This window comes from Boleophthalmus pectinirostris, unplaced genomic scaffold, assembly GCF_026225935.1.
Source record: "Boleophthalmus pectinirostris isolate CB_2022bp ecotype Guang Dong unplaced genomic scaffold, ASM2622593v1 HiC_scaffold_5, whole genome shotgun sequence".
Taxonomy (NCBI): domain Eukaryota; kingdom Metazoa; phylum Chordata; class Actinopteri; order Gobiiformes; family Gobiidae; genus Boleophthalmus; species Boleophthalmus pectinirostris.
The window spans coordinates 8,060,867-8,076,199 of record NW_026571404.1 but is presented as its reverse complement, the minus strand read 5'-3'; the positions used below and the strand labels follow the sequence as shown (position 1 = coordinate 8,076,199).

At 39.7% G+C, this 15,333-nt stretch overlaps 1 protein-coding gene across 1 annotated transcript in view; it reads left to right on the top strand.

Annotated features, from left to right (window-relative positions):
* LOC110175781 (adhesion G protein-coupled receptor A3) overlaps positions 1–15,333 on the top strand; it is an 820,856-nt gene that overhangs the window by 260,616 nt on the left and 544,907 nt on the right. Inside the window, exons 11-12 of the mRNA XM_055162785.1 lie at positions 3,721–3,882; positions 11,384–11,665. Coding sequence (XP_055018760.1) covers positions 3,721–3,882; positions 11,384–11,665 — 444 coding nt within the window. The remainder of the gene's footprint in view (positions 1–3,720; positions 3,883–11,383; positions 11,666–15,333) is intronic.

Here is a 15,333-nt window from a genome sequence, read left to right as displayed (position 1 = left end):
TTAGTCCTGGTTTAGTCCTGGTTTAGATCTAGTTTAGCTCTAGTTTAGACCTGGTTTTAGTCCTGTTTTAGTCCTGGTTTGGTCCTAGTTTAGTCCTGGTTTAGCTCTAGTTTAGATCTAGTTCAGACCTGGTTTTAGTCCTGGTTTAGATCTAGTTTAGCTCTAGTTTAGTCGCGGTTTAGTCCTGTTTTAGTCCTGGTTTGGTCCTAGTTTAGTCCTGGTTTAGCTCTAGTTTAGATCTAGTTCAGACCTGGTTTTAGTCCTGGTTTAGTCCTGGTTTAGATCTAGTTTAGCTCTAGTTTAGACCTGGTTTTAGTCCTGTTTTAGTCCTGGTTTAGACCTGATTTTAGACCTGGTTTTAGACCTGGTTTAGATCTATTTTAGCTCTAGTTTAGACCTGGTTTTAGTCCTGGTTTAGATTTAGTTTAGACCTGGTTTAGTTTCTGGCAATGAGTGGAATTACCGAAAAAAAGAAAAAGAAAAAAAGAGGAATATAGCCCAAAATGTGAAAACAGGAAAACAGGAAAATACCGCCGTGTAATCCATTTATTTCAACAAAGTAACTGTAATCAAATTACCACTCACTGAAACAGTAACTGTAACTGAATACAGTTACTCATAATTTGTACTCTGATTACGTAACTCCGGTACATGTAATCTGGAAACAAAACACAACTCCAGGTCTGTTTTTGATGAGGTGGTAACATTCCAACATGACTAAAAGCTCACGAGACACTTCTGCGTACCTCTAAGATCTAAATAAAATAATTTGACTAAGACACCGCTGACTACTTCACTTTTCCTTCTATGTTTCCAGTGAGTCATTGCTCATCTCTCTTGTGTGTGTCGTGTTCCAGTCTTTCCTACTCAAAATTCTGCAGAAGTCCTGAATACATGATTTGAACTGCTAAACTTGTCTGTCCTGTCACCAGAATGATGAGCAGGATTAAAAGATTTTGGGCCATGACTCCATTTAATTGAAATGTCTGACCTTTATGTCCAAGACCAAGAAAATGGTTTAATTCCCAGATGACACCAGAGACATATGAGGGCTGTAAGTCTGAAGAACACGCCCAGTTAAAAACCTTCACTTCCAAAGAGTAGAACTTATCTGTTTGGCTTCAACTTGATGGAAATGACTCATGGTGAAGTGGTTGGCGTAGAACAGGAAGGTTTGTGGTTGAATTCCTAAACTCAGTCCCGGTACTTGACCTCTTCTAATGTGTCTAGTGTTCATGTCGTCCTTCAAAAGTGGACGTTCACGAGTTTTGTGGAGACCCGGGGTGTAGTGGGCGTGGTACGCGGGGGTCACCGTCCACCCACTTCTCTCAACGTGAGATATAAAAAATAAAAAAATATAAAATAGCTACAATTTAAATGTCAAACCGAAGCTACTGGCAATGGTGAAAACAACCTGCTGTCCTATAGTGACCTGAGACATGAGGGACCAGGACTGAGCCAGGACTAAAACAGGATTAAAACAGGATTAAAACAGGACTAAAACAGGACTAAACCAGGACTAAACCAGGATTGAACCAGGACTGAACCAGGACTGAACCAGGAGGATTGAACCAGGACTAAACCAGATCTAAACCTGGTCTAAACTAGGTCTAACCCAGGTCTAACCAAGGTCTAAAACAGGTCTAAACCAGAACTGAACCAGGACTGAACCAGGAGGACCAAACCAGGACTAAACCAGGACTAAACCAGGTCTAAACCAGGTCTAAACCAGAAGTGAAGCAGGCTTGAAACCAGGACTGAACCAGGAGGACTAAACCAGGACTGAACCAGGGTTAAAACAGGACTAAACCAGATCTAAACCTGGTCTAAACTAGGTCTAACCCAGGTCTAACCCAGGTCTAACCAAGGTCTAAAACAGGTCTAAACCAGAACTGAACCAGGACTGAACCAGGAGGACCAAACCAGGACTAAACCAGGACTAAACCAGGACTAAACCAGGTCTAAACCAGAAGTGAAGCAGGCTTGAAACCAGGACTGAACCAGGGTTAAAACAGGACTAAACCAGATCTAAACCCGGTCTAAACTAGGTCTAACCCAGGTCTAACCAAGGTCTAAAACAGGTCTAAACCAGAACTGAACCAGGACTGAACCAGGAGGACCAAACCAGGACTAAACCAGGACTAAACCAGGTCTAAACCAGGTCTAAACCAGGACTGAACCAGGACTAAACCAGGTCTAAACCAGAACTGAATCAGGTCTAAACCAGGACTAAACCAGAACTAAACCAGAACTGAACCCGGAGGTGCGCCCGTGTAGACTGTCAGGTGACCGCAGGAGAAAGGACCACCGCAGAACTCCGTGCAGCCGTCACCCGATCGTGCTTTGTGTACACCCCGCTCCACAGGCTCGGGGTTCTCTCTCTCGCTCTCAAGTCCAAGATTAGTCCTGGTTTAGTCCTGGTTTTAGTCCTGAATCATCACATCGATGACGTCATAAATCACATACCCACACTTAAAAAACAAACAAACACTGTACTATTGGTGGAAACAAAATTGACTCTTGTGAACTTTAAGCCATGTCAGAATGTTGTTACCTCATCAAAAACAGACCTGGAGTTGTGTTTTGCTTCATTCACACATGTTTGAGTAATTCTTTATTATTTGTTTGTTTACATCTCCAAAGCCCAAAATGCTCTGTTCCACCTTGTGATGTCATGACGTGGTAGTTCTCAAGTAAACAGCTCCCATGTTACCTGTAGTTTAGTACAGAATGAAAATATTCACATGATTCTAGTGAAGGTGTATGGAGTTTAAAAGCCCAATGGAGCTCTTTCTGTATTACCAGATGACATCACAAGGTGGAATGGAGTGCTTTCTTCTGAGGTTTGTGTGTTAAACATGTGTGCATGAAACAAAACACAACTCCAAATGTGTTTGTGACAAGGAAATTATAACATAGATCAGAAAATAGTGTACAATGGGCCTAAAAATGTGCATAATAGTGAACATAAATATATTTACGAGTTTAAATCTAGTTTTTGGTTGAAATTTATAACTAATAATCCTGGTTAGACTGGCCATAGAAATAATCCCATAATTCTTGACTAGGAACTATAATGTAAACCACGGCCAAAACTAAACTAAATAAAACGAAATGACAACTTTATTGCCAGAAAAATGCATTCCTTGTGCTCAAACTGTCCGCGCATTTTGGAAAGAAGCGTCGACAATGTTATAGCTGTTCTGTTTTAGAATTCAGCGCTACTTTCCCCTATTTTCTCAACTTTTTTCTCCCACAAACTCCCTTATGGCTGCTGTAAAACTACCATAAATAATGACCAGAGGTACTGCACCATCGCACCAAGTCGTAATTAGAAAAAACAAACCTGTCATATGTACTTTAACTGAGAAACCAACTTCAAACCGAGAGCTCCGACGGTGCACAGTCCTCTCTGTCAGTGTAGTGGATGTGTGCAGTCACTTCCAATGGCTTTGTAGTAATATGATGCCACCATAATGCAGTTTTAGAGACATCTGGATTCCTAATGTGGACGTGCTCAATATAACTAAGCAGGTTATAGCTGTATTTTACCTCTGCTTTCCTCAAATACTTCTCGGCCCTGTTGATCTAAATAGCCCTTGAGATAAATTGTATTGAGATGCCTTAAATTGCTTTGTGCCTGAAGCTTCACTGCATTAATAACACACGGGCCTCCTGGTGTACGCGCGGATTTACATTTCTTCTTGTCTGTTTTGGCAGCTGGGGGACTATATTTCCGACATCGCCAGTAACATGATGCAGGTGGAGGAGCACATTTTGTGGATGGCCCAGACCGAAGCGCGCGCCTGCACCAGGATAGTGCAGTGTGTGGAGAGGATCGCTGACCTGGCGCTGGCCTCTGACAACCAGGTCATTTCTAAGGTATACACACTTCACATTTGACACAGTTTAGTTAAATCCACAGCGTGTAAGTTTTTGTTGCTAAAAATATACAGAAAGTTTGTTGTTTCATTATGAATGTTTTTACTGCACTGAAAAATATAGAAAAACATCCCCACAAACACTATAATTTGGCCTTGGAGAAGTGCCTCCATCTGCTTGTTTCCACAAAAATATTGTTCGTTTGGCTCCACTCTTTCACAGTATGGCATAAAACTTATCTATCCTCATGGGGAATGTTCCACAGTACAGTTTTAACTTTCCATCTCCATAAAGTTACATACATATATCACTTTAACTTTTTCAGTGATGGAACATGCACATATCTGAACATATCTCATACTTATTCAGTTATTGTCAAAGGACTTGAATTTAATTTCAACCATGAATCAACCTAATGAAAGTTTATAACATTTGAAACAGATTTTACACAGCAGTAGTAGCTGCAGCAGAAGTAGTTGTTGTAGTAGTAGTATTACTTGTAGTCGTAACAGTAGTTGTAGTTGTAGTCAATGTAGGAGTAGTAGTTGTTGTCGTTGTAGTAGTAGTAGTTGTTGTAGTCGTAGCAGTAGTTGTAGTAGTGTTGGTTGTAGTTGCTGTAGTAGTAGTAGTTGTTGTTGTAGCAGGAGTTGTAGTAGTGGTAATTGTAATTGTTTGTAGTAGTTGTTGTAGTTGTAGTTGTAGTAGTAGTAGTTGGAGTTATAGTTGTCATCATTGTAGTAGTAGTAGTAGTAGTAGTAGTAGTAGTAGTAGTTGTAGCAGTAGTTGCAGTAGTGGGAGTTGTAGTTATAGTCGTTATAGTAGTAGTAGTAGTAGTTGTTGTTGTAGTCATAGCAGTAGTTGTAGTTGTAGTAGTAGTAGTAGTAGTAGTAGTTGTTGTTGTAGTTGTAGCAGTAGTGGCTGCAATGGTAATTGTAGTCATAGTGGTATTTATAATTGTAGTAGTAATTGCAGTAGTGGAAGTTGTAGTTATAGTCGATATAGCAGTAGCAGTAGTAGTCGTAGTAGTTGGAGTTAAAGTCGTCGTCATTGTAGTAGTAGTAGTAGTAGTAGTAGTAGTAGTAGTAGTAGTAGTAGTAGTAGTAGTAGTAGTAGTAGTAGTTGTTGTTGTAGTTGTAGCAGTAGTTGCTGTCATGGTAGTTGTAGTCATAGTGGTAATTATAATTGTAGTAGTAGTAGTAGTAGTTGTAGTGTCGTTGTCATCGTGGTTATAGTAGTAGTAGCTGCAGTAGTGGAAGTTGTAGTTATAGTCGATATAGTAGTAGTAGTTGTAGTTGGATTTAAAGTAGTCATTGTAGTAGTAGTAATAGTTGTTGTTGTAGTTGTAGCAGTAGTTACTGTAATGGTAGTTGTAGTCATAGTGGTAATTAAAATTGTTGTAGTAGTAGTAGTAGTTGTAGTTTTAGTAGTAGTTGTTGTAGCAGTAGTTGCAGTAGTGGAAGTTGTAGTTATAGTTGTTATAGTAGTAGTAGTAGTAGTAGTTGTAGTTGTTGTTGTAGTCATAGCAGTAGTTGTAGTCATTGTAGTAGTAGTCGTTGTAATCGTAGCAGTAGTTGTAGTAGTAGTAGTAGCTGTAGTCATAGGAGTAATAGTTGTAGTCGTAGCAGTAGCAGTAGTTGTAGTAGTGGTACTTGTAATTGTAGTCGTTGTAGTTGTAATCATTGTAGTAGTAGTTGTTGTAGTCGTAGCAGTAGTTGTTATACTGGTATTAGTTGTAGTAGCAGTAATTGTATGTAATATAACTCAAATTAACCTTAGAAATAACAGCGCTGGTACTTACATGTACTACTCTCTAGTAAAGTAACATTTCAGAAGTATTTCACAGAGTCAAAAAGAGTATACGCATATTTCAAGGCACATATATTCTGACAGAAACCCTTCTAGTGATATATATAGATCTATATATTTATGAACATGGCCTCAAAGTTTGAAACCAAAGTCAATGTTTATGTATTCCACAGTGAGGCCATTTTAACTGCCCCTTCTGCCCAAAGTGTACAAACTTCATTATTACCCACATAAAGTTTAGGACAGACTTTTATATTGGCCATTAAGCAAACGGCCTTTTCTCCCAGTGACAGCGTTGACAGAGCGAGAGATGGAAGGATGGAGAAACAAAAGGAAAGGAAGCCATTTTTCACTGGGTGGCTTTATTCTCATTATCAGCTCCAGTCAAATTAACTTCTCATTACCCCTCGGCCCGAGAAGAGAGGTAATGGGAGGGGTATTTAGCCAGACAATCAACCTTTGCCCTGGGCTGGGGGGCAGAGCTGTGGCTAAAACTCACAATATTAGACTTAGACGCTGCGAATGAGGATTTTGGTGGACTTTTATAACATTCTCCTGACTGTGTTTTACATAAAGGGTGTATGCAAATGTGTAATACATACATGCATAGCTTTCTATCTGATTGTCCTTGAGAGGGTACGATTTTACGCACATGAAAGTAAATAAGTACAAATATCTGGTCTAACTGCTCGTCACATATAGTCCTCGTCCTTGGTACATTTCTATTCATTCTTTTAGCTGAATACAGATTTGGTGCGCCTTTAGAATTTTTATTGAACTGAAAAAGCCTGGACTTATACAGACCTAAAGAGGGTCTAAACCAGGACCTTAGGTAGAAGTGGATAGAGTAGCCATAAATTGTTACTTCAAAATGATATTACTCAAGTAGAAGTACTGTATTTTTATTAATAATGTTGAATTCTCTTGTCTATTTTCATACGTAATGCGCACCAGATTATAAGGCGCATTAAGCGAAACAAATGGACGACACTTGCGACTGATCCCTTAGCCCAGGCGTCCATGATCCATTGGCAGATCGTGGTGTAATTTACCCGGCGTTGCCTCCCTGTTTGCCCACATTTGTTTACATTTTACATAAACGAAACTTAAAACCGCAAGGCTCATTTGCATTTATAAATGCTGAAAAAACAGCTCGCTCCTTGTGCACTGATGAGGTTCAGCTTCTGTCAGACTAGCCCTGCGTTCTATTATCCTTCCGAATCAGTTTTCCGAGGAAGTTGCCTAGTGACACACGTGACACGCCCCTTTTCCTGGGACGCAGCAAAGTAGACTGAGCAAGGATTTTGAGTCAGAATCCAAGATGGCTGAGCCCACTGTGACGTGTAAATATGAAGTGTTTTCATTGTGTTTGGACACTTCAGTGGTTTAAATAACAATTTCAGTCATCGTATTACTGCAATACTTTACCGCGTCTGTATCACTGCCTGTGGGTTTGGTACTTGGTGTTGTGGTGTGACCAGTATTGAACAAATACTTGATTTAAAGGCTGTTAACTTCCTTAAGGTTGTAATAGAAGAGAAATCATAACATAAAATGCACTGCAAATTTCAAGTGGCATCGTTTTCATAACATGAGGTAATAGTCATAATCATAATCCACGTAGTCCGACACGCGATACATAATAATACGCTTCAAACTTGGATGTGATGTGAAATCCGATGTCCAAGTGGGAATTGGAAGATAATAGAACGCAGGGATATTCCGCGAGGCTCCTGACTACAGAAAACATAATGCTCCGACAATCCATCAAGCGGTGCGGCTTCGTAGTTTACCAAAGTCGTACTAAAACATTTTGACAGATTTTTGAGCGCCGTGTACCACATAAAATCGGTTCGATATCAGTAAGCACAACCAGAATTAATACATAAGGCGCACCGGATTATAAGTCGATTTTTGAGAAAATTAAAAGGATTTCAAGTGTCCCTTATAGTCCAAAAAATACGGTACATAATAGTTGTCAAGCAAGTACAAGTAAAAAATAAGATATTAAGAATTTAAAGTTAATGTAATTGGAAAGAAACATAATAATACACAAAATCTCAAAATTTTCAAAGGATAAACAAAAATTAGACAAACAAACTTATCTGAAGGAGCTGTCCAAGAAGCACAGATGTTCCAATCATTGCATATTGTCGACATAAAGCTTTTGTCACTAAAGACTAAAGCCCTATTCGCTCGGGATAAGTACAACTTGGGAACATCTGGTGATTTGCAAATTACCGCCCCACCTCTGTGTTACTTGGAGCAGGATAAGCAAAGTCTGTATATTACACTATTTTACTGACACTGACACAGAGATTGAAAGAGAAAAGGACACGGAAAGAAAAGAAAGAGATAGAAAAATTTGCACGGGACTAGTACCGTATTTTCCGCACTATAGGGCACTCTGGATTATAAGGCGCATTGTCATTGAATGGTCTATTTTCAGCCTTTTTACACATACATACACCGGACTATTAATTATTAAATGAAACACAACAGTTAGATAAGTCAGTCAAACTTTATTTAACACGTTTACAATAACTCTCAACTTTGTTCACTTGTAACGCATAAGAAGAATACCGTCTGAGAGCGCTAAATTGTTATCGTATTCACATTAACTCACGCGATTACGGTGTCCAGCACGCCCACATCCCTCTCGTCATTATCCACGTCAGTGTGGTTACTGTTCTGTGGCAGTTCAGTGATGATTCTGGTCTTGGTGAAAGCTCGGACTGATCTTAGCCCTGTCCATTGGTGAATGTGTGTGTTCTTCTCTCATCCACTGCTCCTACACAACTCGCACTTTCACTTTATAATAGCCTTGAGTTTAAAGTCGGCGTTGTAAGTATGCAACCCAAAACATGCTGCATAGGTCTCCAAGAACAGTTGATATCCAAGGTCATTTAAATACAATCAGTCAATGAATCTTTCCAGGGACGACAGGTGGAAATTAGCACTGATGCTACAACCTGATGTACAATGCATCTCTCCTGTAAAAACTGTTCGCTGTCCCTGTCCTCAAATAAATAAATAAATAAATAAATAAATAAGTGTGTCTCTTACAGGTGCATTTTGATTTTAAAAGGAATCACAGTATGTATTACTCCGCGATGCTCCTGACTACGGGACCCGTAATGCTGCAAGTGGTGCGGCTTTGTAGTTTACTAAAGTCGTACTAAGAGATCCAAATAAATTCATATATAAGGCGCTCTGGATAATAAGGCGCGCAGTGGTTTTTTGATGACATTAAAGGCTTTTATGTGCGCCCTATAGTGCGGAAAATACGGTATTATCACCTGACGTCTGTGTTTGGCGAAATATAGTAGGTAATTCATGGGAGAATTTTTACTTTATAAATCACAGACATGGCACATTCACACATGATTAAGATCTCAGGCGTCCTCTGCAATTATCACAAATCACCAAAGGTCCACAGGTCATATTAATCCTGTTCGAATAGAGCTTTACTCACAGTGGAAAGAGTTAAAGCTCACATCCCGCAGCATTACTAACACAGAGGTTTTTTATGCACTGGACATGGGGCACACACATAACAGCGCTCTATTCCTCTGTCTGCCACTTTTAACTCCGTCTGGCCTCATTCAAGTTCTGCCGGGGACCGCGAGAGCAAAGTGGTCCGCCCGGTCACTCCACACTGCACAGATCGCTATAACACTTCAGTCATCGGCTTTTACACGGCATAACCACCTCAAATAACGGACGGGGTAAACCGTGAAAGGGTGAGGGTCGCGGAGTCAGGATGCAGCAGATACAACACACAGCACCAGGTCACGAAGGCTCCAGCACTACACACTGGACTCACACAGCCAGCTATTTGAACATCTGCCCTCATATCCAGGCCTAACAGCACGAAACGTCACATAAAGAGCTAAAAAAAAGACTTAAACAGCTCACGTTAAACCATGGCACTTACTCTGTTATTCTGTCTTATTGACCTGTTTAGTGAGACGTTTCCCACAAATGCAAATCACAGAAAACATATCCAGCTCTTTAACTCTGTTCTGTTGGCAAGTTCTGCTTTCCTTTTTAGAGAATAATAAACACGGCAGTGGCAGTATGAGTCTAACATAAGCACCATTACTTTTAATTGTTTTGGGAAGAGCAGAGAGTCGGTGTTGACCAATCAAACGTCAGAACACACATGCAGAGCTCTTGACGTTTCCAATCACAGGATGTTGGCGCAGATGTTTAGTATGAATATGAATATGAAGTGTTACATAAATAAATGCTAAAATAAAATAAAACCATAAGCTATAATGCATCTAATGGCTAAAACATGTGAACCTTGGTATGAAACTAGACTGTTCAGTTGTCAGTTTCAGACAGGCTGGCGTCACCTAGTGCCTCTGCTCAATTCCATTTCTCTCCAGCGACAAGGTCAGGAATCAGAATACATTAGATGGTTTGCAAGAACCCCGGAAATGCGAGTTCGGGCACCAGCCAATCAGCGAAGAGACATACATTCTTTGTTGGCAACGATTCCCAGGATCGAGGATTTAAAGCCGGAACAAAGAGAATGTTTGGTGAATTTTATCAAGGGGAAAGACGTTATTGCCCTTCTTCCTACGGGATTTGGGAAAAGCTTAATATACCAGTTAGCCTCGTTAGCGGTGCATTACATACGTCACGACCAAATAGCGATTGGTTAAATGAAAAAAAGTACCCACCTGCCGTCAAGTGAACGAATTCTAACACTGCGAGGTCAGAGGGTTTCTACGAAGTGAAACCGACTGATGAATCAGGCTATGCATTTGGCTACACATATGGCCATAAATATCTGGGTCTTAAATTTTATGCAAATTAATTAATATTTAGAGGTTGCTCAAGACACAGTAAATTGCCCTATACTACAACATAGTGAACCAAATAAATAAGGCGTATTCAAATAATTTGTGTCTGCAAACGCAAACTGAATCTTGCATAAAAAATATGTAGAAAGTCCATAAAAGTTACTTATAAAGTCCATAAAAAGTTACTTAGAAACTCCACTGTGGCTTTGTTGGCATCACAAAAGATGTGCCTGTGCTCTTTGACAACCTGCAGTAGATCCTGTTTCTGATCTTCATTCTTTGTTCGGTTACAGTTAAAATCTTGAATAAGCTTCACCTCCTTTCAGCAACATCACTGACACATTTGCTGGATTGCACAGTTTTAGCAACTTCTGAAAGTCTGCATCATCAGCCCAGTCTGCTGGGAATTGTTAAAAATGTTTTTGGCAGATCAAGATCCTCGAAGAAATGAATTGTGCTGGTGGAGACAAACTCACTGATCTGTTTCCCTTCATAATCTGCTTAAGGGTGTCACGTCACTTTGGTAGAACCTCTGAACCTTCCTTTTCCATAATACTGTGAACCATCACCTCCTTCTGTCACACTGGAGTCGAAGAATACCAGGCCAACCTTTTCTTCACTCAAGTACCAAAGATGTCGGCCAAAAGCTGTTAAGGCTACTTTCTTCACAACTTAATTTTCATACTGTGAAAACTTCTTAAGGAAAACCATCATCTTCAAAACGTCATGCGCAACCTCTAAAACCTATCCTTTTTCTTCCAAATTTCTTCCTAAATTATCTTTTTTGCAGGGTTCTAATCAAGGTTATCTGGAAGTTTTATTTTTTACCATGCTTTGATGGACCGACCACCCTACTATTCACTGACCTTTTATTTCCTCAGGTTTCTGCTAACATCGCTCTGGAGGCCTTCCTGATCCGTCCCTCTAACATCCTGGGCCTGTCCTGTACCGTGCACCAGCGCCCCTCTCCCTCGGGTGCCTCTCCGATACGGGACATCCCATCACATTTAAGCCACGGGGACCGGGACTCACGCATATCCCACGGCGAGCGGGACTCAGGAAGAAGACTGGACTCTCCGGGAGAATCACTGCTCAAATTCAAATGTCACACGGTGAACAGCAGCAGCAGCAGCAGCAGCTCGGCCACCAACCAGCTCCACAAGGTAATACTGCATTCTTTTCTGTTTATTTAAAGAGCGGGTTTTATGCTTCTATGATCTAATAATTGCTTAGATCGCCATGTTTGCTGGAAAATGATATTCACTGAAAACAACATATTAAAATGTTAGTTTCAGTTTCATTTTTGGGCTGAGCTGGGCAGCGCTTCTGACGATGTATGGCACTGATAACTCATGTTCAATGTTATTAAAGTTCTTATGACAGGACAAGGCATTTTACTGATACTTAGTTGGAAATCCTGACATCACACTTGGGAATTCCATAACTGTTACCGAGCTTCTATTTTGGACACTAGGGATGTAACAATAACTGAAATATCATCTATCTAATATCTACCGAATCATCAAAGGTCTCACAATAATATCATGGCCCATCACAATATATCAAATTACAAGTTTCTTTGCTTCAATTAATAATTATGGTGCAGAAATAACTAAAACAAACAGAGCAAACTGCATTGCCCATGATCCTTTGCTCCGTTTCAGTGCAGACTACATGAAGAAATAACTAAGTAGGGATGTACAAAAATGTTAAAATGTTGATATATCATATTGTTTAATTTGATGATAAAGTATCGATATCATGAGCTGCTGTATCGATATATCACCAAGAGTATTTTTTTGGTATATTTTACTAAATATACTAAATAAATATGCAACACATTTGACATTTTCACAGTTTTGATGATTAAAATGTTTGTGTTTCATATGAACTTTGCACAAAAAGTGATTAAACAAAGACTTTTAGTATCACAGCCACGATTTCCCCTTTATTTTTATTGAACCGTATCGAATCGATTTGAAATATATCCAATAGAAAGTGCACTGTATCGATATATGTATTGTATCGTGGCCTACGCATCGAGGTATGTATCGTATCGGCAACTTCTTAATGATACCCAGCCCTAGTTATAAACACTTTTAAATCTTAGTTCTTTGGGTTAAGTCTTGTTAAGGCATTTTAAGAGGAAAAAGTAGTGCACAGCATTCATGGTTTTGTTAACCTCCACATAATATCGCAATATATATTGTATAGTGAGATGCATATCGTGAAAATATCGTATTGAGAGATTTGGATATTGTTACATCCCAATTAGACACTGGGCCAAAACTCCTTTAATGTAACCAGAAATCATTATTTGACACATAAAAATACAAGAAAACACCTTTATTTTGTTGAAATAATGTTGAAAGTATCAGGAAAATGTGTTTCTTGTGTGTAAATAATGTTTTGAACTCTCTACTTCCTGTAATTTTCCACCTATTTTTCAACTTTTCTTCACAAATTGCTTCTTGATTTGAAAATTATAATATATATTTACAACAATTATCCCACCAAATTAAGTCAAAATGAGTGAATCATCAAAACCTGTCATACGCACTTTAATAACTAAATATTTATGAATGCTCAGTAATGTATGCGGTTTTCTTCAGTAGTTATGCTAATGGTTCTTTGTGATCATGGTGACCTTTTGCTGTTATGTAATCGTCCTCTTCTCTCATTATCGTCCTTGTAATTTACTGTCAAGAAAATCAGGGGCTTTATATTTGCTGTTTCACATCCAGTTTGGACATTTTTACTTTTGGACATTGAGTTTAAGATATAATAATAATAGTACTGTATTTTTCGGACTATAAGGCACACTTAAAATCTTTTAATTTTTTAAACAATCAACAGTGCGTCTTATGTATCAATTCTGGTTGTGTTTACTGACTTTGATATTATTAGTACGACTTTGGTAAACTACGAAGCCACACCGCTTAAGGGATTGTTGGAAGCGTTACAGCGACCGTAGTCAGGAGGCTCATAAAGTAAAGGGTGAAGTATAGTTCTGTGTTGGCATTTATGACATCAAATAAATACTACGGAGAATATATGTCCATTCATATATGTAGTCTATGCTTAAAATCTCTGAAAAGTTTCACGTAAACCATCTCTACCGCGATAGAAGCACAGAACAGACTCACCATCAGCAGAACATCCTCTGTCACAGAAAGAACACTCGTATTCCACTGAGTCGTGTCCCCGTTTACGCTGAAATTAATCCACTTATCACCGTATCGGAAATGATCTGCGTCCACACACGTTGTTTCTGTGTCTACAGTCCTTCCTTATCCACACAGCTTTGAGCATATTTGTTTACGTTTTACAGAAACTAAACTTAAAACCTCATGGCTAATTTGCATAAACTAAACGCTTAAAAAGCAGCTTGCTCCTTGTGCACTGATGTGGTTCAGCTTCTGTCGGACTAAAGGGCACGACTCAGTGGAATATGAGTGTTCTTTCTGTGACAGAGGGATGTTCTGCTGATTGTGAGTCTGTTCTGTGCTTTTATCGCATTGGAGATGGTTCATGTTAAACTTTTCAGAGATTGTACGTCTGCAGGTCGTACGCATAGATCATATATATGAATATACGGTAGCCTCTTCACGATGCATAGACTTACATCAGCGTATCAGTGTTTTCAGGCGTCCACACACCGCTGGATCAGATCTGTACTCATATGAATTCGTGGGAGCTGGAGGCACCAGATTTTTCCATCTCTGGAGCCATTTTCAATTGGATTAGTGTGAACGAACACTGCATCCACAACAAAAAAACACTCAAATATGAACTATTGTGGACGAGGCCTTAGTCCGACAGAAGCTGACCAGTGCACAAGGAGCGAGCTGTTTTTTTCAGCGCTTATAGTTTATGCAAATTAACCTTGTGATTTTAAGTTTTGTTTCTGTAAAATGTAAACAAATCAGCGCAAAGTTTCATCAAACACATTATTACTCAGTGTATATTTGAGTCCTCCTCATAGGAAATAAAAAAAAAATAACTTAAATGATCCACCCACATTCACATTCATAATACACATTCACCAAGACAGGGAGGCAATGCCGGGCGAATTACGCCACAATTTGCCAATGGATCGTGGATAATTGAGCTAAGGATCAGTCTTAAGTGTCGTCCCTTTGTTTCGCTTAATGTGCCTTATAATCCGATGTGCCTTATAGTCTGAAAAATACGGTAATAGTAGTAATAGTAGTTTTGTTGTTTACATGTCATTTTAATAATCATAAAAGTCCAGAAATCTTATCATATCTAGATTTTTGGTGTTTCATTCCTAAATTGCACAGTTTCACATGATTTTCAGTTTAAACGGCTGGATAACAGTTTTAAAAAGGCAATATTGACACGAGGAAACCCCAGCTGAGAGAAAATCAAACACGAGGAATGGAGTTTGTACAGTAGCTCACGAGCGCACTCAAACGCATGAAGCCTGTCTTTCCTTTAACTCCGCTGTTGTCTATTCTTATGGCGTGGTGACACTTGTTTGGGTTCGCCGATGGGCCGTACATCAGCTGCATATGTACGGGCTGTAGTCAGGGCAGGGCCTCCACATCCGATGGTGATTTGGGAGTCAGCAGAAGGGACCACTCCTCGGTGATGGATTCTCCGGCCTTGCATTAATGCTGTGCTAAATCAGACCTGGCAACGCGACGTGCCCCATCCCCAGTGACAGGCGGCCATCTTGCAGACAGCGGGAAAAACAGAGAAGGGGCTGAAGTGTGGAGTGGTGTTTTAACAAGCTCAAGTGCACCGAGTCTGGGGGCAGTTTGATGAAGGGCTGCACCTGGAAATATATGTTAAAACCAGCATTGTT